Source organism: Dipodomys spectabilis, unplaced genomic scaffold, assembly GCF_019054845.1.
Source record: "Dipodomys spectabilis isolate Male_0828 unplaced genomic scaffold, ASM1905484v1 ptg000115l, whole genome shotgun sequence".
Lineage (NCBI taxonomy): Eukaryota > Metazoa > Chordata > Mammalia > Rodentia > Heteromyidae > Dipodomys > Dipodomys spectabilis.
This window is the reverse complement of record NW_024870792.1, coordinates 10,031,846-10,058,098: the sequence shown is the minus strand read 5'-3', so window position 1 is coordinate 10,058,098 and position 26,253 is coordinate 10,031,846. Positions and strand designations below refer to the sequence as shown.

Genomic DNA, 26,253 nt, shown 5'->3' with positions numbered 1-26,253 from the left:
AATGAAAAGATGACAGTGGTCAAGATGCACACCATACTAGTAACCTAACCTGTTGAGATGAAACTATTGTGTACAACTACTTAAAGATTAAAATAAAAACCAGAGAGGAAGTTACTGAACCTTACCTTACTAACAATCCTGTAGAGGATTTTTTAAAGTTTAATTTTAGTAACATAATGATAGTAATAATAATCAGACTCACTTTCCCAATGTCACAACCAAAAGACTTCTAAAATCTCTCCATGGCTTTCACTATGCTTGACCATTTTTCTGTTAGGCCATTGGCTCCTGTCATTTTCTTAGCAGTGAGACCAAACAGGAAGGTGGTACTTGGATGGGAACATGTAGAAAACATGGTAACATTGTATCTTCCAGGAGTGGAAGACAAAGGAGATGTTGCTCCTAACAAAGATTGGAGAAGATGTTAAAAGAGAGCAGAGAGTAGAAGAACAAAGGCGAAAAAGCAGAGAAGAGAGTGACAAAAAGGTAGGACATAGGACAGTTTCACATTTACCTTGAACTTGCTGAAGAGCTTTTGTTCAAGTTTTTTTTTTGAAGGTAAAAATCATTTTGGGATGGGACTATAGACCATAAATATGCCCTAAATGACATGCATTATACAGAGCTGAAAGTTCTAAACTTGTTTTTTATTTGTTGAGTCCTTTTGTTTTCTATTGTTATTTCTTTAATACTGGGTCTTGCTATTTTCCAAGGTTGTCCTTGAACTTCTCTGGGCTCAAGTGATCTACTCCCTCAGCCTCCTAAGTAGCTGAGATTACAAGTCCCAGAGCCAGCTGCCAGCCACTGCCACCCCATTGAGCTCTGGATAATTTTACTCTATTTTTAACAACTAAGGTTTTATTTATTTTTTAACTTAAATTTTATTGTAAAGGTGATGTACAGAGGAGTTACAGTTACATAAGTCAGATAATGGGTGCATTTCTCTTTGAACAGTGGTACTCACTCCCTCTTTTTCTCCCACTTTTTCTCCTCCCAACTTCCCTTCCTCCCAACTGGTAAAGTTTCCAAAATAGTGTCTAGTAAGCATCACTGTTGAATTGGTTCACCCTTTGGCCCACTACTTCTGTGATTCCCCTTCTCTTTCCCAAATCAGATAAACTTACATGAAAGACAAATGTAAGAAGTACCATCCGTGGTGCAAATACTTTGGACTCCATTTTCATACTATATACCACAGCTATAATTCCTTTAAAACTTGTCATGCTTTGTTTTCTTAGAACCTGAAATTCTTGAAAAATTTTCTTAGCTTTTACTCACCAATAATATTTACGTGTGTCTAGTACCATGTACTATTGTGTGATTTTGAGTAGGAATCCGAAAGTAGAAAATGAGAAAACCTGTGTGTGTTCTCACTGCCTCATTGTCTCCACTGTCCACACAGCCACACATGTCCATGCAGCATGATTTTATCCATGTTTTCTCTCAATAGGGAAACACCTCATATATTCTTGTAAAGTACCTGTTGACTAAAAAGCCTGTATTTACATCACTGAATGACAATAAGCATGGATCTAACACTATTAACAACAATTTTATAGATAGTTTTGCTCTGGACAAACAGGAGTAAATGTAAGAGTTACATAGATGGTATTGCAATATACCAATATAGAGCAATTTTGTACAAGTATTAAAACTGAAGTTCATGAAGTACATGTATTTGTCTTCCACTCAATTTGGTACATTATACTTTTTAATTCTTTCGGAGACTCATTGCTCATGTAGCAGGCTCAACTTATTCCAAATTTAGAGGCATTAGTAGTTTATGGTGCTTTCATTTTCAATGTTATTTTAAGTAGAATTGGGTTAAACTCAGGAGGTTGTGTATGCTATTAGGCAGTCTTCCACTTGACCCATACTGCTACCTCTTTTTCCTTCTGCTACTTTTCAAATAAGGTCTTTGATCCTCTTCATCTCCACCTCTCAAGTAGTTAGAATTATAGAAGTGAGCTAGACTTTTCACTGCAGTTTTATCCAGAAGATCTCACAAAGTTGGCTTCTTTTTTATTTCCAGAAAACTCTTAAGAGTATCTTATTTTTCTGTGTCTAATACAGTGCTCCAGATTCCTCTTCATTTTTCACTCTATGTCAATTTCTTTTCAAAGAGCCTTGGTTAATTTTGGTTTTGACTTGGATAAAGGATGAACATACAACCAAGAAAGAACCAGCCATTATACAGGTCCTCTGACCATAGGCTCCCGGTTGAGATGGGTAATCTGATCCACACTAGTGATAGAGTCACTGAAGGCACTGAAGCATAGAAATTGCTACTATTTCACCATGAGAAAGATATTCACTAAAGTCTAAACTGAAACAAGAAATTAAGGACAGCTAAATCTGTGAAGAGACAGACCTGATTCTTGCAGCAGAACCTTGATATTCTCAAGAGAGCAAGTGTGCCCAGACTGATTCATAGTATTATTACAACTTGAATGAAAATTATAAGAAAATTTTTTTCCATAGAAATTGATAAACTAATTCTAACTTTTTATAAAAATTCATTAGATTGAATTGGCCAAAACAACTGAAATAGAAGATCAAACTTGCAAGGCTGAGTTTAATCTAATGAAAGAACACCAAAACCCCATTTGTTAGGAAATGAAAAGGTTTAGAAAAAATCATATTCAGTGAAGTAAGCCAGTCCCAAAGAAATTTAGGTTCTATGGTTTCCCTTATTTTCAATAATTAGTATACATATAGGATAATCTTATCAGATGAGCTGAAAAGCTCAAACACTATGTACATATGATCATATAAGATGATGCTAAGTGAAATGAACTCCAAGATATGGACACAAGAGGTCTATCATTGTTGTTGTTGTTGTTGTTGTTGTTGTTGTTGTTTTAAATGTACTATGTGATTTTTTTTGTTTCCTCTGTGTGTTCTTCCCCCTATGATATGTCCCCTGTTGTCATTGTACTTGATTTTGGTACCCTCCAACTTGTATATATATTGTCTAATCTGGGTAGGGGAAGGGATATAATAAAAAGGTGAAACAAGGACATAGAATGACCAATTGCAACAATGATACCTACAAGACAGTATATTGGAAACGAACTTTACAACTTCAGGCAGGGATTGGGGAGGAGTGTGGGAGGACAGGGAGGCAAGGGATAGTGGGACAGCAACAAGGGAAGGGGTAACAATGATTGACAAGTAATGGACTCATTGCCTTGCTCATGTAACTGTAACCCCTCTGTACAGCATCTTTACAATAAATAAAACACAATAATATAAAAAATATGCTAAAGAGCAGAAGATGCCTCCCAATTAGACCGACACAAATTGTTTTGCACAAAAATATTAAGGACAAAATCCAAGTATTTTGATAACTCTAATGCTACACATTAAGTACATAACTTGAGGTGACATAGATAAGCATTTGTGTATATGTTTATATATGTGTATATATGTGCATATATGTGTATATATGTTTGTATAATCTCAAATGCTGACAAAAACATTGCCTAAAACTCCTAAAGCAAAAATGACAATACACAAAAAATAAAGAGAAATCTGTGCAAACTGTTGATCTCAGAAAAGTTACCCCTCTATATTTCTAGGAGCAAAAGAGGGGGTAAATTTTGAGAGAGTTTCCTCCAAAAATGTTTGGAAAAAGAGATTTATAAACAAACACTGGAAAATACAAATTAAGCTCATAGCCAGTGGATGGTTCACACATGCAATCATAGCAGCTCTGTAGGCTGTGATCTGGAGGTTAATGTCTTGTGGTTAGTGTTGGGCAGAAAAGTTTGCAAAATTCATTCTCCAAAATAACCAGCAAAAATCTGTGCAGTAAAATAAATTACCCTAAGTGTCAAGAACTTTCTTATATTTGTATAGAAATAGAAACTTACTCTTTTCTACTTTCCTGTTTGTTCGCTATGTAAACTTACAAGTCAGGAGACACAATTGACAGTTTCTAGCGTGCTTTTCTGGCTTTTATAATGGCAAACTGATATTAGTTAATGTGTTGTCTCTAATATTTTAGAAACAAGCCATGATAGAGAAAAAAATGGCTTACCATTTACAAAAAATGCAAGACACAGGATTTAAAGAAGATACAGGAAAGAACTCACATGACTACGGAGGACAAGATGGAACCATCTATGAATGTGAGCATAGTAAGGGGTGGCGTAGCTAAATGGATATGCTAATCTATGAAAAACTTCTTCATAATACATAGTGCTGTGTTTCTACCTGCTTAGCAACAACACTTGATCTAATTATTTCTGTTAGCATGAATGCTGAAAGGTATACATATATGTAAACAGCATAAGAAATATTTTAGCTGAGGGTTCAAGAAAAATGTGTTTCTGTATTGCAATTTTTACTCTTTTCTCCACACATAAAATGATGTGGTTTTTACTAGTGAACACATGCAAATTTGTTACAGAGCAGCACAGTGTTCTGCTACGTTGTCAATAAGAAGGGACATTATTAGGACATAGAGGAGGGGAAGGACGAAGGGAGATACAGAAAATGGGGGAAGAAAGAAAGAAAAATAAAGATGAAAATCTAAAAGGAGAAATATAGCGAGCAATAACTGTGATACTCAGCTCATAAACACTTCATTTGAAAAATTATAGTGAGATATCAGTATTTAATGGCTAGGATGTAAACAGTACACTGGTTTTGACTGTGACTCTTTAGCATTGGGTCAGCACATGACAGTCAATCCTGTTCCTTCCTTATATGTCCTATCTGCACCACTCCAGAAGATAACCAACTAGTCTCACTTCATTTCTACTTCGACCTGACTCAAATCCATTTTTATAGGCAGCTCCTCAGTTAATACTCCTCACTTAGTGATGCTTTCTTCCTCTGCCCCACGCCCAAACTATTACCTGTATATTGTGATTCACACTGCTTGGGCAAATGATCAGCAATACACAAAGTTCAGTCTTACTCTAACTTTTCTATTTGGTTACACACTGTACCCTGGAAGATGGCACTAATAGCCTAGTGGCAAAATGACCCACATCTGAAGCTGACTACTAAAAACCACTCTGTGTTATCTTTCTTGCCATCCAAATAGGTGAGGCAAATGTTTTAATTTTTCCATGAGAATTTCTTTGTCTAAAACCAAAGAAAATAACTTATATAAAGATCCTCCAAATTCCAGCACTTATTTCATTGCTCTGATCAAATGCCAGTATTGATCGTTCCTAAAATACAGGTTAAATGTCCCAGTTTACTCCTCTAATCAATTTTCTCAGCCTACAGTTTTCTGCTCCCCACATCTACCAAATCATGCTCTACCTACACTCCATTAATCTTTCTTCAGGTTCCTAATTGGAAGGTCTCTCTCCTTTGAATCCATTTAATAAGCTGTAGCATTCATAATGTATTACATCTCTTAATGTCATAACCATTTGTAAAAGTTTCCACATTTGTGGTGATACATGTTTAAAAAGTATGTATACTAGATACATGTTTGCTAAGTAGAATTGATTAAATACATTTTTCATTGAGGCAATGATAGTAATCTCATGGTTCAGATTGAAAATTACTATAGTTATATGCATCCCAATATCTTAATAATGTCATGTAGTAAAAAATATTGAATTAAGTAGCAATCTGAAAAAGTTGATGTTTCACATTCTCTTTGGAAAAAATAACATATTAAGAATTTTAATTTGCACTATTGAAGTTACAAAATATTAAAATGATATATTTTGCTAATGAAATACCACTATAATAATGCACACAAGTTCTAAAGAGAAACAGAAAAGGAGTATTAGAAAACTCTGCTTCAGTGACCAACCACTAAGGTGATAGTCTCACATAAATGAACATTGAGCATTATGTAATGAGAGTATTTCCCACTAACATGCTTAAAAGAAGCTACACTTCCTCTATCACAAAAAGGGATAGATATATGCATACAAAACTAAATAAGTTGTTTCTTTAGCTATTAAGATAAACTCTATTTGCTTATTCCAGGCTGTAAGGAAAATTCAAGAAATGTAATAGCCAGCCAGCTAGGAGTCTTCAGCCCTGTTCTATGCTGGTATACAAGTCCATAAGCAAGAGATTTATTACATGTTTTACTAGACCATGACATTTTTTTTCTGTTCTACCAGGAGAAATGGTTGAATCTCCTGTCTTCTTTAACTTGAAAGTATAGTATTTTATTTTTACCATTTCCCATCTCTCCATCTTCTCCTATCTCAATCCATCCTGCAGATTAGCAGGTGTTTTGCCACCTCCCAGACTTGAAAGATAAGTCTATCTTAGGAAATTCAGTTTTCATCACCATGAAAATTAAATATTTTATTATTATTTCTTTTAAGTTACTCCAAAGAAGAAAAAGAAATCTGATGAAGTTAAATTAGTTGGTGAACAGAAAGCTTCTAAAGAATTGAACGGTAACTATTTTAGTGAGAAATACTAAGAGTAAGTAGACTAATTGTGGGAAAGACTCAGATTGGGATGATGTGCTGTTTTGACAAAAGGTCAGCTATGACTATGCAGATTGTTGTTTTCAGAATTTAATACCTAGCTAACCTATTGCAGTTTTCAAGCTCCCACTATACTTTCATTTTAGAAAAGGTAAAAGAAGGAATTATTACTTGTAAGTACACACTGTAGAATGCAGAGCTAATTGATAATACTTTATTTTTCAATTTTTAATAAGCACACATTTCTCGTGTGAGGGGCTTTCACTATGTCATTGCCATATGTTTACATAGTACACTTGAAAGAAATTAACTTCCTTAACCACATTTGTCTTTTTCTTCCTCCTCCATTTTGCAAAGAGCTTTTGGTAGATTTCACTATACTCACTTTGTTTGTGTGTGTGTGTGTGTGTGTGTGCGCGCGCACGCGTGCTGCATTTTTCAGTCTTCTTGACTCCTTAGTATTCTTTCATTTGTCCTTCCACTGATGTCCTTCAAAAAAAAACACTTTATGTTTACAACTCATTAATCATCACTATCTTCATAATCCTCCTCATATCAACATCACAACTTTAAGTATATATCTACAAATAGGGGAAAACATTTGATATTTAGATTTTTGAGCTTATCTCACTCAATGACATGATCTCCAGTTTCATCCACTTGCCAGTAAATGGCATTGTTTTTTATGAGTGAGTGCAATATTCCTGTAATACAGGTATACCATATTTTATTTGTCCATTCATTGATTGTTGCACAACTCAGCTAACTCCAAAGTTTGGCTACTGTAAACAGTGCTGTAATAAACAAGTGTGCAAGTGTCTCTCTTGTGTATTGAGTTATACTACTAATATGTTGAATAGTTGTAGAGTGGAATCCTAAGATAGATCTATTTCTACTTTTTGGAGGAACCTCAATACAGATTTCCATAGCAGTTCTACAGTTTACATTTGCGCTTTAAGTGTATGAGGGCTGTTCTGTCCTTACTTCCTCCCTGGCATTTGTTGTTGTTTGTTTCCTTGATTGCTATTCTGACTAGAGTGTGATGGAATAATTTTTAAAGTTTATTGTTGTATTGTATTGTGAAGGTGATGTACAGAGGTGTTACAGTAACGTAAGTAATGAGTACATTTCTTGTTGAACAGTGTTACCCCCTCCATTGTTTTCTCCCACTTTCCCTCCCTCAACTCCCCTCCCCCTCCAACTTGTAAAGATCATTTTCAACATAGTGTCTTGTGAGTGTCTTGTGAATATCGCTGCTACATTGGTTCAAATCTTGTCCTTTGTCTCACCAAATCAGATAAACATATATACAAGAATCTAAGATATGGAAATGAGGGTTTCTTTTGTTGTTGTTGTTGCTTTAATGTACTGTTTGAAGTTAAATCTTCTTTCATTTCCCCCCTTGTGGTTTATCTATCCCCTGTAGTCACTGTTTTTTATCTTGGTGTGTTCTTTTTTGCACTAAGTTTCTTGCTAAAGATATTGAACTGTTTTTCGTAAGTTTATTAGACTGAGAACTGTATCCAACTTGTTTATTAATTAGATTTTCTCTTTTGTTTAACTTTTTGAGCTCTTTGTATATTATGGATATTAATCTTTTTATGGGGAATAGCTGGAAAAGATTTTTCCATTATTTGGATTCTATATGATCTGGAAAATGTTTCTTTTGATGCATAGGATTTTCTTGTAATTTTATACAGTTCCATTCATCAGTTCTCACTCTTATGCACTGGGCAATTAGAGGCCTATTCAGAAAATAATTGTGGTAGGGTTTGCCATATATTTTCTTATAGTAGTTTCATTAAACTTTTTGACCATTTAGGACTGATATTTGTACAGAATAAGACATAGATTTGTTCTAGTTCCATCTATTTTCCTGCAAATGACATTATTTTATTCTTTCTAATGCTTGTGTACAATTCTGTTGTGTATAGGTACAACATTAAAAAAAATATTTAGTCATCAATAGATGGTGAGGTATCTTGGCAGTTGTGAATATGTTCAGGGTAGATGCCCAGGAGTGGTATGGCTGGCTTGTAAGGTAGGTCTATGTTTAGCTTTCTGAGGAACCTCCAGACTGCTTTCCAGAGTGGTTGTACTAGTTTACATTCCCACCCACCAATAGGTGCAGTAGGGTTCCTTTTTCCCCACATTCCCACCAACATTTGCTGTTGTTTGAATTCACAATGTTGGTCAATGTTACTGGGGTGAAATGGAATCTCAGAGTTGTTTTGATTTGCATTTCCCTTAGACTAACGATCATGAGCATTTCCTTAGGTGTTTCTTTGACATTCTTACCTCTTCTTCTGAGAAGCCTCTCCTTAGCTCCTTAGCCCATTTAGTAATTGGTTCATTAGGTTTGGGAGGGGTTTCTTGATCTCCTTGTATATATGGGATATTAGGCTTTGTCTGATATATTTGTTGGCTTTTTCATTTAGTAACTGTGTCCTTTGCTGTGCAGAAACTTTTTATTTTGATAAAATAAATCTCTTGTCAAATCTCTCTCCTATCAGTTGTGCCCCTGGGACTCCATTCAAGAAGTTTCTACCTTTACCTATGTTCTAATGTTTCTCCTACTCCCTCTTTTCAGCACTTTGAATGTTTCAGGTCTGACATTGAGGTCTGATCAACTTTGAATAGATATTGGTGTATGGTGACAAACAGGGATCCACTTTCAGTTTTCTGCATATGGATGCCCAGTTTTCCCAACCCCAATTGTTGAAGAGGCTATCTTTTTCCACTGTATGCCTTTGGATCCCTTATCAAATATAACTAAGTATATGATTTTATTTCTGGGTCTTCTAATCTATTCCACTGATCTTCAGGTCTATTTTTATGCCAAAACCATGCTGTTTTATGTTATTATAGCTCTGTAGTGGAGTGTGAGGTTTGGCCATTTTTACAATATAGGTTCTACCTAGTTCTATCATGAGGTTATTTACTTGAGCTGTTTCTGTTTTCTTTATGAGTGTGCTTAGAGCTGTAAAGTTTCTTCTCACCACTGCTTTTGCTGTATCCCACAGATTCCTTTGTGATGTGTTTTCATTTTCATTGAATTGTAAGAACTTTCTAATTTCTTCCTTAATTTCTTCTGTGACCCAGGTATTATTCAGAAGTATGTTATTCAGCCTCCATGTATTTGAGTGTTTTCTGAAATATATTTTGTTGTTGACAACTAGTTTGTGATTCTTCTCTGGCCAGATAGGCTGCCAGGAGTTACCTCAATCCTCTTGTATTTGCATGGGTTCTTTGTGGCCAATATGATCAATTATAGAGAATATTCCATGGTCTGCAGAGAAGAATGTGAATTGGTTCATTGTTGGGTATAATATTCTGTAGATCTTTGTCAAGTTCATTTGCATTATGGTGTCATTTAATTTAGAGGATTCTTTGTCTTTTATTTGGTTGACCTGTCCTTTAGTGAAAGGAGACTATTAAAATTTTCCTTTATTTTTGTGTTGAGGGTCTATCATATTCTGTAAATCCAAAAGTGTTCATTTAATGTATTTAGGTGCTCCATTGTTTGGTGCATAAATATTGACCACTGTGATTTCCTCTGCCTTTTATTAATATGTAATTTCCTTCCTTGTCTCTTTGTACTGATTTTAAAAAAAATCAATTTTATCATATGCCAATTCGGCCACTCTTGTCTTCTTGCATGCATCTGCCTGAAAGATCTTTTTCTATTCCTTCACTCAGGAATTGTTTTTATCTTTGACTGTGACATGAGTCTCTTGGAGACAACAAACGGATGGATCTTGGTTTTTGATCCAATCTGCTGCTCTACTTCTTTTATTTGGGGGATTGAATCTGTTCAATGTTTAAGGTTATTATAGAGTAATGTATCATCTTCCTTGCCACTTTCTTGATTTCCTGTTTATTGCTTCTTTCTTGTTCCCCTGCTTACTAGTCTTCTAATGACTTTTGTCCAATGTGTTAGTTGAAAGGTTCTAACCACATATTTAATTTTTTTCAAAAATATTTTCTACTTTATTTCAGAATTGCTTTTTTTTAAATTGTGAAAATACTGTACAGAGGGGTTACAATTACATGGGCAAGATAATGAGTACATTTCTTATCAAGCACTGTAGCCTCCTCCTTTGTTTCCCTTTCCCATCCCTTCCTATCCTCCCCCCCCACCCCCCCAATCCTCCCCGGACACCCCCCCCCACCATAGTTGTAAAGTTCGTTTTCCACATAACGACTTGTACATCTCATTGTTGCAATGGGTCCACCTGTATCCCTAGTTAAACGATTTGTTTTTCCCCTTCCCCCCACAAATTATACCGACATCAAATACAGTGAAAGCAGCGGTTATACTGTGGGGGAGGGACATACAAAGCAACAAAGAAATAATCTTATAAATGTGTTAGAAACAATCGCATGAAAGGAAAAAAACATTTGAATACATATCTTATGGTTCATTTCCCTAACATCACCTTTTTAATCAGTGTAGGATTCTTTATACTATCTGATTTTCAATGAAAAAATGGTAGTTTATAACTTCAAGGAATTTAGCTATTGCATGAAATTTTTATGTGTACAATTTTCCTTATATTCTTTTAATTAATTATCTCTAGACTCTGTTGTGTTGGTTTCAGTTCCTTCGTCAAACTAGTTGTTCATTTTTACTTAAGTTCTTAAAGAGCTAGCTGTCTGCATCATTATATTCTCTTTTGTTTATTCTTTGTTTAAATTTAACTTTGATCTTTCTTGTTCCTATAATTTTGCTTAGTAATTATTACTAAGAATATACAAAACAACTAAAGTATAGATGCATTTTTTTTTGAGGGGGTCCGGTCGTGGGGCCTGAACTCTGGGCCTGGGAACTGTCCCTCAGCTCTGCAGCTCAAGGCTAGAGCTCTATCACTTGAGCCACAGCACCACTTCTGGCTTTTTTTTCTTTTTGCTTATGTGGTGCTGAGGAATTGAACCCAGGGCCTCATGCATGCAAGGCAAACGCTCTACCACTGAGCCACCTTCCCAGCCCTAGATGCATTGTTCATTGGTATATGAAATGTTCTGATCATTTTGGAAAGGGCTTAAAATTTCTTAAAAACTTTTCTTAAATCCTCCTCCCCCCTCCCCCTCACCCAATACTCCTCCCCCCCCCCAAAGTTGTAAAGTTCCTTTTTCGACATAATGTCTTGTACATCTCATTGTTGCAATGGGTCCACCTGTATCCCTATTTAAACAATTTGTTTTTCCCTTCCTTTCTCCAAATTATAGGAATACAGTGAAAACAGGTGTTCTTATACTAGATATGTACCTGATTGAAATGGGGAAAATGTCACACAAGATTTATGTACTCCTGTAATTTATAAAAAGTTTATTTTATAAAATGACAAAATTGAAAAAAACTCAACTATCTTATCAGCTAATGAGCAAATTTTAGACATATATCAACATTGAAAAGAATAAACTCTTGAAGCATGTATTAGAATTATGTTGATTGAATGACACAAAAAGAAAAATAGTGAGAGGAATAAGAGGAGGAGAGGAGGAAAAAGAAGAGGAGGAGGAGGACTATATGGTTCAATTTAAAAGAAATTCCAGAAAATGCACTAATCTTGTGTTATAGTTGTCATTGGATGATTCAAATAGAAAAATGGATGAATCTTACAATTCCAAAATTCTGTATGTATTTCAAAATTAATGAAATAATTGTATTTGAAGAATGAAATAATACAATTAAAGAACAATTTAATGTAATTGAACTGTATTTAAAGTTATGTTTAACATTATCACTTTCCTTTCATTCACTTTCAGGACACACAGGAAATTCTGCTCATCATTCTCAAAGTATAACAAAAAATATTACAAAAATATCAACAACTTCAGTAGATGTACATAATACTGTCTCAGAACAAAAGGTAAAATGTTATATTTTAAACTTTTGTTTAATGTTTAATTCTTTTGGCTATCTCTTTTGCTAGCATGGGATTGATTAGTGAGGAATGTTGATTCTAAATGCCTTACATAATTTAGCATGAAATAACCCAAAACATATTTATTCATAACAATGATATTGTGAGCTAGGATCTAACAGATACTAGACCAGGTACTCTGATAAACCAAAAAAAAGGAGACTAGAAAGCAAAGATGAGTCCCTATGAGGAATTATTGTTCACTGAAACAACAGACACAGAAAAATGTGATTGCAATAAAATAAGTGTGCAATGATGAAAATTTTTCCATTAGGATTATGTGGTTACTTTCAGTAAATATTGTGCTGAGTTTGATAGAGTGTGAATACGTAGCATTAGATTTTCTTGGACTTAGGTTTTTTTTTTTCAGAACCATCCATTGAATGGATCATCATGTCTTTAAACAAAATATAAAATATTGAAAGAGGGAGTTAGTTGGAACAGTGCTATGTATTAAGCTCAATTTTGAAATAAATTTGAGATCCCATATTGGATAGCATGGGTGACTGAGAAAAGGAGGTCTTGTTCCTGACACAGATTCAAGTACTGGAAGGGAAAAATGTATCTGGGTTCATCTGATTAACTGAAAGGAAATCCTCTTTCAGAACTATAGTTACTTAATTTTTTTTCTTAATTTAATGTGTCATACAGAGAAGTGGATCATATAATAAAAAAACAAGTACTCCTGATGATAAAGGTAAGATCATGAAATATTTACAATTATCTTGTTATTAAATGCATATTTATAGTTATAAGGTTTTTTTACTTGGTTATAAAAATATGGCTTATTTTATGCCTCGGGCTCATACCTATTAACCTACTACTTGGAACTTGACACCAGCTTAGGTAATAAAGTCCCTGAGACTCTTATCATGAAATATGTGAAAAGTGAAGCTATAGCTCAATTGGTAGAGTACTAACCTCAAGCAAAATCTCAGGTACAGCACTCTGGCCCTGAGTTCAGGACATAGGACCACCAAAAAAAAAAAAAAAAAAAGACAGGCAGGCACGAAGGAAGGAAGGAGGGAGGGAGGGAAGGAGAGAAGAAGGAAGGGTGGACCCATTGCAACAATGAGATGTACGAGTCGTTATGTAGAAAAATGAACTGTACAACTTTGGGGGGTGGGGATGGGGGGTGGGGGCTGAGGGAGATGGGAATGGATAGGAAGAGGAAACAAAGGAGGAGGCAACAATGCTTGATAAGAAATGTATTCATTATCTTGTTATCTTGCCCATGTAATTGTATCTCCTCTGTAAGGTATTTTCACAATAAAAAAAAAGAAAGAAAGAAAAAGAGAAAGAACTTGGGGTTTGCTTTGGTTGTTTATAGAGGTGAGGAGACTACATTACTGACATTCTATGGCTGAGGAAATTTTAGTATAGGCAATTGTTACTATGGATAGTCTCATATTCCACTATCATTTTCAAATGATGGTTGAACTTTCCTTTTTTCTTTTATATACATTACAATTTTTGCACGTCGTTAGGATTTTGAACATCACTGGAAGTACACACTCAGGAAATGAAACATATCTCCATTGATATGACATGTGACCACCTCAAATTCAATGAAATTCATCATCTTTCTGACTTCTAATATGACCAGTGTACAAAATCTGACATGTCATTTTCTTTATTTTTTTACATCTAAAAGTTATAAATTTTGGATAATCTCATATATTTTTTCTTGTTTGTCATTCAGTAGATGTACATAGTGTCTCTATTCAATATGTCAATTTTTGAGTTCTATGTATTTGAGGCAATATCACACCTTCCTATATTTATTTTAACTGCTTTTCCTCTTGTTTTCTCTGTTTTTCTATTGCAGTGAGCTTCTTTCAATCATGTTTCCTTTTTGTAATACACCATATATTTTTCTATGAAGATAACCTTCCTAAAATAAAGTTTTATTTATTCCCTTGTATAAATGTGAGTCATCTTTAAATATCAAAAATATTTTGGCAGTTGACTGTGGTGGTTTTATAAGATTAAGATGGTATAATAATTTTTCCAAGTCCATCCATTTTCCTGTAAATGACATACTCAATTTTTCTTCATGGATGAATAAAATTTTCTTGTATATTCATATACCACATTTTCTTTTTTTTTGTTTTTTTGTTTTTTTTGTTTTGGTCGGCCGTGGGGCTTGAACTCTGGGCCTGGGCGCTGTCCTTCAGCTCTTCAGCGCAAGGCGAGCACTCTACCACTTGAGCTACAGCACCACTTCCGGTTTTCTGGTGGTTTATTGGAGATAGGAGTCTCACGGTCTCTCCTGCCCGGGCTGGCTTTGAACCGCGATCCTCAGATCTCAGCCTCCTGAGTAGCTAGGATTACAGGCATGAGCCACCAGCGCCCGGCTCATATACCACATTTTCTTCATCCATCCATTTACTTAAAGGCACCAGGGCTTTTCCATAACATGACTCTGGCAAACAGTCAATGGACATTCATGTTCAATAGATATGCAACAATGAACATGTATGTCAAGTGGCTTCACTGTATTATATTACTAGTACACCTTTGGATAAATGCCCAATTGTTATCACTAGCTCATAGGGAACTTCTGTGTTTAGTTTTTGAAGGTATCCCCAAACTGCTCTCTTCATATTCCTACCAACATTGTTTTAGGGTTCCTTTTCTCCCTTATCCATGCCGATATCTGTTATTGGTTGTATTCTTGATGATGGCCATTCTTATTGGGGTGAGATGGAATTTCATTGTGGTTTTGATTTGTATTTCCTTTATGGCTAGCAATGTTGAACATTTCTTCATGTCTCTATTGGCCATTTTTATTTCTTCCTCTGAGAGCTCCCTATTGATTCTTTGAGGGTTTAGTTTATGAGTTCTTTGAATATTCTGGATCATTCTGGTCATTGTCTTATATATAGCTGGAAATGATGTTCACCTACGCAAGTAGGATATATTTTTAGCTTAGTACCTATTACTTTACTGTGCAGAAACAGTTTAATGAAACCCTCTTTGTCAATTCTCTGATTTTCTGAGCCCATGGAACTTTACTCAGAAAGTTTCTTCATATGTCAACAAGCTCTCATTCTTCTACAACTCCTCCCTCTAGAAGTTTCAAGCTTTTAGGTGCTACATCGAAGTCTTTGATCCATCTTAAGTTGATATTAGTAACAGGTGACAGACTAGAATCCAGTTTCAGTTTTACGTATATAGATATCTATTTTTCCCAACAACATTTGTTGAAGAGGCTTGTCTTTTTTCCAACGTATATGTTTTACTTCTCTCTCAGATAACAGATGACTGTAGATATGGATTTATTTTTAGGTATTATAATGTATTCTATTGGTCTTCAGGCCTATTTTTGTTCCAGTACCAAACTGTTTTTGTTATTATGACTCTTTAGTAAAGCTTCAAGTGTGAAATTGTGATACTTCTAGCACTGCTTTTCTGGCCCAGATTTCTTTTGTAAATCAGAACCTTAACTTACAAAATTGTAACCTCTTTGCACAAATATTTAATAATTTTTAAATTATGTTAGGTCAAGTAAGTCAGGCTCAAAGAAACAAAGGATGAATATTTTCTCTCTGCGTGGAAGTTCAATCAAAAATTTAAATACATTTGTAAACATACACAATGCCATTTGCACAATACATAAATGATTTAATAAGTGCTCAGGGGAGGACTCCAAGAGTACAATTCCCTTGCACAACTAACTTGTAGTTTCACAAAATGAATAACAGAAAGCTGGAACAGGAATTGTTGTGGGAAGTGAGGTCCAAGGGAAGGAGGGTAGATGAATGGAGAGATGAAGAGTGGGAGCATACAGTCATAATATTTAATGTACTTATGTGAATATATACCTAGGTAAATTTAGGGGATGCGTGAGGTCAGGTAGATGGGAAGAATGCTTAAAAGAATGATACTGATTGAAGTGCATTGTTCTTACAAACTGACATGCTGAATTGAAACCCCCTTGTACAACTTACTTAATGCTAATATAAAATAGTTTAAAAAGATGGTGTTATAAACAGATTGTTTCAGATGGTAGAAGTCTCACTTTGTCATTGAAACAGTACAAACCACTGAAATTTGTAGGCAGTAAATATAAAAAATTCATTTTGTTTTGGCAATACTTCCTTAATTCAAATAAGTTTCCATTGTAGTTATATCAGTCATTGTGACAGATCAACACAGAAAATATTGGAGCAAATTAATATTCATTATTTATTCTATAAGATTTATTTAAATATATCTCTTCTTTCTCTAGGAACTACGAATATATCTAATCCAGATTCAAATTTTTCAAATCAAAATTCACCCACAAGAAATTACTACAAACATTCACAGTTATATTTGAGTCCTACAAAACAAGAGGTATGTATCATTTCATTTACTCAAAATACAAACACACTAAATGAGCTATGACCTTATGGTCACTGTTAGCATGTGATACTGTCTTTCTTTAACCAGACAAGACAGGTTTTAATGATTGGAGTTAATTCAACCCTACGAAAAATTTAATAACTAATACAGTATGAATAAACGTATGTCACAAGATGATAATTTATAGTATATAACAGCAGCCCTCAGAAGAATCAAATCTAGCTTCTTTGATTGTGCTTCTGGTAATAGTACTTCTGGTTTAGTATTTTTTGACCAGTGGTCAATTACCTGCTGTAGAAAAATTAACAAGGATTCACAGTACAGACTTCACATAGGTTTCCTTTGTAATATGTCAACTTATTATTGGTTTCCTCAGCTAACCAGTTAATAGCATTAACTGCTTTATTGCTCTAAGAAGTTACAACGGTTTGAATAAGATTTCTATAGGCTAGAGATTTCCTGAGTTATTCCAAAATGAATTTTCCCTGAATAGAATAGAAAATGTTATCTTCTTCTCTTATCCTGAAATATATAACAATTGAGAAATTAAATTATGCAGAACTAAAATATTCTTTGGTTACATAATGTGCTGCCTTATACTACAGTTTATATTTATATATAAAGAAATATTTGTCTTCAATACTTTTGTCAGAGTGCACTCTTCTTATGTATCAGTAGCTAGCCAATCAGAAAAAAAAATAACACTGATATTTTAAAACCATATTCCCATCATATTTCAAAGTATATATCCTTAATTTAAAATATCAAGACTACCTCCCCGAAAAACTATGTCTAAATTTTATTATTTTCCTTTTAGGGGAATATATGTGTTACTAATTTAGTCCTTCTCATTAAATTCAAATGGGTACCAGGTGTTAAAAATAAAACTAATTTATGTTAAGGAAGAGAGTATTTAAGTTATTATAATATATTCTTGAACATTATATACAGCCTACCATTGTCAGAAAATATACCAGGATACCTGTTTCAGGATTCTGATCCAGGGAAAGTAAGGAGTATATTACACTGAATTTGCTTCTCAAAGCAAGTCTGGTTCTTGAAAACATCTAGAAAACTATATTAACATATGGAGAGAACTAATTTCCATTTTGTACTTCTTCTTGCACGTTTTTTTCTTTTTTTTGGAGGGGTCCGGTTGTGGAGCTTGAACTCTGGGCCTGGGCGCTGTCCCTCAGCTCTTCAGCTCAAGGCTTGCGCTCTACTACTTGAGCCCCAGCTCCACTTCCGGCTTTTTTCCTTTTGCTTATGTGGTACTGAGGAATCGAACCCAGAGCATCATGCATGCAAGGCAAGCGCTCTACCACTGAGCCACCTTCTCAGCCCCTACACGTTTTTTCTACTGTTGGTTTGTTCAAAGACACAGCTCTTCTTCTTGTTGAAGTGATTAATTTTATTTCAAAATTACTGCATTCTAAGACAGCTAGCTTTGAGTTTCTAGTGGATGCTGTGGTACAGGAATTCGGTAACGGAGCAGCCTAAGACAGCTTCCTTTAAATGCATCTTCATGCAAATTCTGGCTTTGGCTGATGTGTAGGAATGTGAGTGAGGTAATTTTTTTTCTATTCTTTTTGGATACAAAACAAGTTGTCCACTGTATTTAGACTATTAAAACTATTTGATTCTTCTGAATCATATGGTTATCTTCTGAGAGTGAAAATTTGGAATGTACTAAGCAAAAGGATGTCCTCATGAAAAGCCTTCAACAACAATGTTGAGTTTCTAGTTGATGAGTGGGTTTCCTTGGACAAAAACATTCTAAATTCATTATTCTATTTTTTCTTGCTAGAGTAGAGAGAGATGAGAGGGAGAGAGAGGGAGATAGAATATAAAAAAGGAAAGTATATGGATTTCTCCAGACCCAGACTGGGTCCTTCCCCGTTTTTCTCCTGTTGGTATTATTTTATTGTAGTAAACCTTAGATTGAATATAATCTTGTGATGAATATTGAAGTCTTAAAAATTATCAAATGTGTGTATAGTATTGTGGATAACTTCTGTAATAGCAAAGACATTTTAACTATATCAGTAATATATACAAAATAAACATAATAAAATGTATGCATTGAGATTAACATTCAAGTTTCAAAATGGTAAATTTCATTGTTTTCTTTATCCATTCTATTATTTATTTATTTTTGTGCCAGTACTGGAGTTTGAGCTCAAGGCCTCAAATATTGCTTGGCTTTCTCATTTGAGACTTGTGCTGAACTTCTTGAAACATGGTTCTAGTTCTAAATTTCTGCATTTTAAATATGAAAATAATAGTTGAATACTCAATTTCTCCAAAGAGGGATATCTTTTGGGTTTTGTTTTAATAGAAGGAGGCAAATGATGATGATAACAACAACAACAACGAAAGACCAAGCAAGAAATCAAGCTGGGTTGGTGACTCAGGTCAGCCTCAGAAGCAATTATTAAGTAAACTGTAATATTTTAAACTCATTATCTAAATTAAATATTTTCAACTCTCCCACTTCATGCTGTGTCAGGTGGCATGGTAGAACATGCAAGGGATAGAAGCCCTTATTTATTAAGCTAAAGCTGTTACTGCCTAAGGTTGAAACAGCCATGGAAGTAAAACACAATCTAATACTATTATAAATACAAAAAAGAAAAAATAAGAGGGCCGAGGAAGACAAGGCCAATGCCAATCTAGGGCCATCAAGAAAACACTCATTTTATTCAGGAAAGAGGAAGCTTAGAAGTAGAGAATTCAAAGTTGATAGGCACCAACAATGAGAATAAGGTTTTAATAGGAAGGAAGAGGATAGGAGAATAGAACAGTATGAATAGTCCAAGGTACATCATGTTAGGAGACTAGAAAGGAAAGCAAATAAAGTTACTAGAGGGGAGTAACCCGTAAATACAAAAAAAATAAAAACATGTAGAAAAAGTATAGATAAAGTTATACTGAGAAAAGTGAAAGGAAGGAACATAAACCAACAAGCAATCTGGCACTTTCTAAAAGTAAAAGCAATAAATAAAGATTGTGGACAAGAGAATTTATAGAGAAAAGCAAATGAGAAAGCGCTCTTTATTGTAGACAGAAAATGAAAATGTGAGAGTGATAGATAATTGAAAATCAGCAGTGAAAGTGGGTGTATGGTCCACATATAATGACCGCAAAAAAAAAAAAAGGAAGAATAAAGCAGAACTCGAAAGAAAGTTTCTTTGTTAAATGGACACTTCTTTGTACAATTAAAACAATTAAATTTTTAAAAGACAAACAATGAGGACAAAAATACCAAAAGTAACCATTGGTCTTTTCTTCATTGCCCTCTGTCTCAGCCTTTTTGTTTTTATCTTCTCTTTTCAAATCAGAACGTACTGTTCAATGGAGCAGCCAGTTTGGAATCTTAGCTTGTCAGAAGTGTAGCTGCTCTGAGCCACGTGCTGATTCCCCATTGAAGGAAAATGGACATAGAGCTCTATTTACAGTTCAGGCTCTCAATCTCTAACTTGTAGCATCCTCAGCACCCAAGTGCCACCAATTCATAGACACTTGTTCTCTATACAGGTGACTTTGTGTTCCCATGTAAGATACTGCAGTGCTGTGCTCTGAGTTTGCTTGCTTTCTCATTCACACCACACACATCCTTGCTGCAAAAATGTTCTAGTTGGAACTGTGATTAGTATCAGGGCTCCACTAGTCTTTTGTCTTGTAGGGGTTGTGGGATATAGTTGTGTCTGCTTAGATTCCTCCACAGGCCAGCCTGACTGGATGAGAGACCTCTGCCACTTGCAAATTCCCTCATTCTACTCTCTCCTAACACCCTTTAGTATCTATGCAAGGGTCTATTTCATATATTCCACAGGTCTGTGCCAACTGGCACTTGCCAGCAAGCGCATAAGATGCAGATGAAGTCAAACCTACTGGCTTCCTTAGCAATTCTTCAGAGTGTGGTGTGAAAATAACAGTTTAATGAAGTGTCTGTGAGGAGAGATACCCAGGTGATATCACTCCACTGTCCTCTGGCTTGTGATGGAGACACTATCTCTCCAGAACTGAAAATGCACAAGACATATCTGCACAAATTAAACTTGAAAAGATTCATAAGACATTTTATTAGTACTTATTAATTGTTCACTATTTTTGAAAAATAAGAATTAAGCTGGATTCCAAAATGATTATAATTACTAACACTTTTTTTCCTGACCAGAGCACGTTTATATGACTAAGACTTTCATTTATTTGTGTATTTTTACAATCAACAAACACAAATCCACACCACTCCAATCCAATATAAAGTAAAGATATTCTGTATGAAGTCTGGGCTATCTATGCAGAATATCCAAATCAAAAACAGAATCTTGCATTCTGTACACAAAACAAGTAGATAATATTTCAACACATGATTGAAAAGATAGATCAGTAAATAAATGCTAGGGAACTCCATGAATAAAATATGTTGCAAAAAATGAGCATTATTTAGCACTTTGTTCACTGCAGAGGAAATTATGTGGAAATTATATCATAGGGAAACACAAGAGTACACTTTTTATTATTGTAAAACCTAGCACTGGGGATGAATATTTAAGTAGGCTTAAAAGAGTTAATGTGAACTTAAGAGATAACATAAAGATTTAAGGCAGTTAAAAGGGAGCACAGGGTACTCTAAAGGAAATGGGAGGAAACAGACCAGAGGCATAGAAAGCCTGATATGTTTAAGAGATTGTAATTTGTTGCTGGTTTCTGGAATGTAACATACATATAAAAGACTCACCAATGATGGCATTAGAGAGAGAGACAAGCATGTTAGGTCTTCTGGTGTATTTTATGTCGTGCTAAGGACTTGAGATTTTACCGTGGAAAGTCCACAAGAGCCTGTAAACAAGGCTGTGACAACAGAAAATATTAGCACAGGGTATTATAATTTTAACAGATTGTTGAGGATGGATAAAAATTACAATTTTCTCTTTAGGAATTCATCCTCAGAATCCAGGGCCCCGTGTTGTTTCTTCTTCTGTTTTTGCAAATATGTAAGTATTTAAGCAATTAATGTGAAATTCTTAATTAATATTTTTAATAATTGCGTAAGAGTGCTATGCTCACTTGCTGAGAGTACTTGCCCTGAATTCAGGGTCTTTATGCCCTCTCATCTCCAGATCATTTCCCATGATCAGATTTTCTTTCCTTCTCCGAAACACTTATTATTCCTTATACTCTGAAATTATTAGCTTCCTAAGAGTGATAAAAATTTATTATATAATATAGAAATGTATTTCCTTTCTAAAAGGAAGTGTCATCCAAAATAACAATCTACAAATAATACTAGTAATGATGTATTCCTCAGACACTTAGAAGAGATATTTTTAAGCACCCAAAGCTTTTCATTTCTCTGCCTTTTTTGATCACTTGCATTGGTTAAATAATATAATACTTACATCCATTCTTGTTAACTTGAGAAGAAGGAGAAAATGTAATGGGGATCCAATACCACCATCTTAAGGAAAATCAACAAACCAAATCAAATATAAGAGGTTAGACTTTTCTAAACCAAGGTTCCTTTGTCAACAAGTAAACACAGAGCTAATAGTCTTATTAAATGGCAGTATATTTATCAAACATTCAAAGAAAAATGCCAGATGTTAGGTGCATACCATCATTTCCATAATGTGAGTATGAGCTATTGTTTTCCAAAGATATCATGGAACGAAAAAGAAAGGATAAAAATAATCACTTCCTCTTATTATCTGTACTTACCAGACCTAAAGTAGATGCTTAATTTTCAGAATTCTGGAAATTATTCTGGAATTTTGATTCCAACCATTGCTTTTATGGAAGAATCAGTTTCTACAGATCCTTACTCTGATTATATGATATGATTTTCTCTGATTATATGATTCTTCAGGTTATTGTAATTGCTTTCGTTTCTTTTGTTTTGTTTTTTTTTTTTTGGTTGGTCGTGGTACTTGAACTCTGGGTCTGGGTGCTGTCCCTCAGCTCTTCAGCTCAAGGTTAGCGCTCTACCACTTGAGCCACAGCGCCCACTTCCGGCTTTTTTTGTTTATGTGGTGCTGAGGAATCCAACCCAGGGCCTCAGGCATGCGAGGCAAGCACTCTACCACTGAGCCATCTTCCCAGCCCCCTGCTTATGTTTCTTTTAAGTTTTTCTTTGTTTCATTTTATTACTGTGTGATGGGAAAGCTCTTGAGAACACGTGAGATAACATTGGCCTACACAACACGGACACATTTAAGTGATAGTGGACACAATCAGAAATCTATGATTAAATCTATGAGTGTTGAGTAATCACTCACACATTGTTTGCCTACTATGATATATGGGCAAATGGATGAAGATACATGAAATTAAATTGCATAAATAAAGTGATAACAGAAAGTGTGATCAGAGCACTCCTGTGCTATCATGTCTACTAGCAGAGAAGAGTCTATTCCTTACCTTCCCTCCAAATCTGCAGAGAATCATGGAGCAGGCATAGCTAAAGTAGGTACAAGCTATAACGATCAGTTCTGTTGCTAATGGAGGAGTTATAACTTCCCTAAGTAAGAAAAACAAAGGAGGAGGCAACAATGCTGGATAAGAAATGTACTCATTACTTTGCTCATGCAACTGTAATGTACAGTTACGTACTTATTTTTAAAAAGTACCTTTCTGAATCCAAAGGCTAATGTCTAAGGAAAAAAGTGAAATAAGAGGTTTAGACAATATAAATAAAGTTTAGTTTCCTTTTTGGATCCTTGTGGAGAAACTCTCAGAAATAGAAGAAAAACTGATTCAAATATTAGACATTGTGGGAATAGTTTCGGAAATTCTCTATCTCTAAATAATTAACCAACTTTTCTTGGCTTTACAGACCACAGCATCTTCTACAAAATTGCTTGCATGAAAAAGTATGTACAAAAACCCATTCATAAGATAGCATATTACATGCTTTATATCATGTCAATTGAAACATAAGTGAATCAGATAATTAGGGATCATGTATTGATATTTATCAATCTTTTCTATTTTCTCATGCCTTTTGAAGTTTACATAATTCTTAGATTCTGTTTTTATCTAAAGTTACTTCAAAAGATAATGCTGTCCCTCCAGAAAGAAGTTTTTCTCAAGCATATAAATTGTAAAAGCATGAGGGACCTCACCCTCAAGAAGCAGTATCAAATGCAATAAAACTGCCTACAGTGGGAAAAATGTCTTTCATGGCTTTGCTGGCCTTGCTGATAAATTCATTAGCAGAGTCAGGACTCATAGTTCTCTCTCTAGCAGTGTTCATAGGAACTAACGTATATCATCTCACATCTCATATAAAGGTGGCTGGTCACCTGTGTTTTGAAAAATCCAAGTCTGGGTCTAGTCATACCTGCCAGGAAAAAGAAAAGTGATGTGGAAAAACACATACTCATGGCATTTCGCATGCACACTGCTCAAATCCTAGACTACATAGCAAATACAATAGTTTTTATTCAATGACTATTGCTCAATTACTCTAATGGAAAAATGTTGAAAAAGATCATATTTACCTAATTTCACTACATTCAAACCTTTATGAATGTCCCTCTTTCTTACATTGAAATTGGAAATGCCTTCACCCAGACTCAGCCTAAGACTAATAATTTAGGTCTGTTGTTACCATATCTGGTAATAATAAAAATTATGTATTTTGAATATCTCAGTTTATATGTCCTGTTAATTTAGAGTAAGCATGTTCTCTATTAAATTTGAGGATTCTGCATAAAAATTTAAAAACTAATAGGATATATTTATGAAAACTAAAAGTATTTTATATTTTATTTTATATTTATATTTATTATCTTCTCATAGTTGTACAATGTATATGTATGTATATATGTAATATATACAAGTGTATATGCAATATATGTAATACATACATGTAATATATGTAATATATATGTAATACATACTAACCATTCACCCTCTTCAGCATTTCCCCAATATATACCATTCCTCAAGGCTCTCAACAAGTCTTCCTAGTATTACCACATGGAGAGAGAGGGAGAGAGAGACTGTTTTCACCCATAATTCCCCTCTCCTTCATTTGCTTTGTCCATTAGACCTCATTACCCCAGTCAAGATATGTTTCAGCCTCCTGAGAGTCATTTTGTTAAAACATTTGTTAATTGTTCAGTGGGTTTAAACTATGAAATCGCATGCTGAATGTTCCAAATATTAGTCAGTTATATATGTAAATGTATTCATATACATATGTTTATATTTTAAGCCTATCATCTCGATATTTAAAAAAGGAACATTTCTTTGACTTTCTGAGAAGGGCTTACTTTGTTCAATTTATTTTCCAGACATATCCATTTCCCTAATACATATATACGTATCTCATGTGTTATATATTTAAGTGATATATACATGTGAGAGAGATGTGATATATGTGTATATATCCATATACATATATATACATGTGTACATACATATACACATGTGTGTATGTGTATATGAATATACGAATGTGTATGTATATCATGTATATATATACATGTACATATGTATATATATATATATATATATATACACACACATACATTTTCTTTTAGGGAGTTGGGGCTATTTCCATAACTTGAGTATTGTGAATAGTGCTGCAATAAACATGGCTGTGCAGGTGCCATTATTATATCTTGATTTGCATTCTCTTGAGTAAACAAGTGCCCAGAAGTTTTATTACTGCATTGTAGCTTATTTTTGTTTTTGAAGAATCTTCATTCTGACTTCCATAGTGGTTGCACTAATTTATATCCCATAGTGTACTGGGGTTCCATTTTCCCCCACATTTTTTGCCAGCATATATTTCTGTCCTTATTTTTGATGATGGCCACTGTGACTGGAGTGAGAGGGTATCTCAATGATGTTTTTCCTATTTCTGAAATATTTCATTGATATTTTAATGCAAATTGCATTAAATTTGTGGATTTCCTTTGACAGCCTGGACGTTTTCATATTGATTCTGCTAATGCAAAAACATGAAATCTCTTTCATCCTCTGATGTCTTTTACTATTTATTTCTTTAAACTCTTATTTTTTCACCATAGGGATCTTTTACCTTCTGGATTAAACTTATTCCTAGGTTTGGGTTTTTGTTTCTTTATAATTCTTTGTTTTTTACAGCTAATATGAAGTTGTTTTCTCTCATCCTGTTTAGTGTTAATGTACATTAAAGAAACTACTGATCTTTGTGCATAGGTTTTGTATCCTACTGCAGTCCTGAGGGGCTTTATCATCTCTAGGAATTTGAGATGCAGTTTTTAGGGTATTGTATGGATAGCAAATGGAGATACTTTGACTTCTTCCCTATTTTGATCCATTTTATTTCTTTTTTTGGTACTTGAAATTTAGGTACTATAACGAATAAGAGTATACAGAGTGTACTCATGTGTCTTGTTTCTGGTTTTAGAGGAATTGGTTTCAGTTTTTCTCCACTTAGCATAAGGTTAGCTATAGGCATATCATGTGCAGCCGTTATTCTTTTATCTGTTTATGTGGCCTGTTGTACTTATTAATTTTCCTACATTGTACCAGTCTTACATAAGTTGGAATAGAAC

The 26,253-nt window shown here is 34.4% G+C and overlaps 1 protein-coding gene across 1 annotated transcript in view; it reads left to right on the top strand.

Moving 5' to 3' along the window:
- Nucleotides 1–26,253, top strand: part of Fsip2 (fibrous sheath interacting protein 2) — a 77,064-nt gene that overhangs the window by 8,139 nt on the left and 42,672 nt on the right. Inside the window, exons 7-15 of the mRNA XM_042688393.1 lie at nt 376–486; nt 4,010–4,142; nt 6,315–6,389; nt 12,192–12,295; nt 13,001–13,046; nt 16,584–16,690; nt 19,038–19,137; nt 21,663–21,699; nt 23,538–23,574. Of these exons, the coding sequence (XP_042544327.1) occupies nt 376–486; nt 4,010–4,142; nt 6,315–6,389; nt 12,192–12,295; nt 13,001–13,046; nt 16,584–16,690; nt 19,038–19,137; nt 21,663–21,699; nt 23,538–23,574 (750 nt within the window). The remainder of the gene's footprint in view (nt 1–375; nt 487–4,009; nt 4,143–6,314; nt 6,390–12,191; nt 12,296–13,000; nt 13,047–16,583; nt 16,691–19,037; nt 19,138–21,662; nt 21,700–23,537; nt 23,575–26,253) is intronic.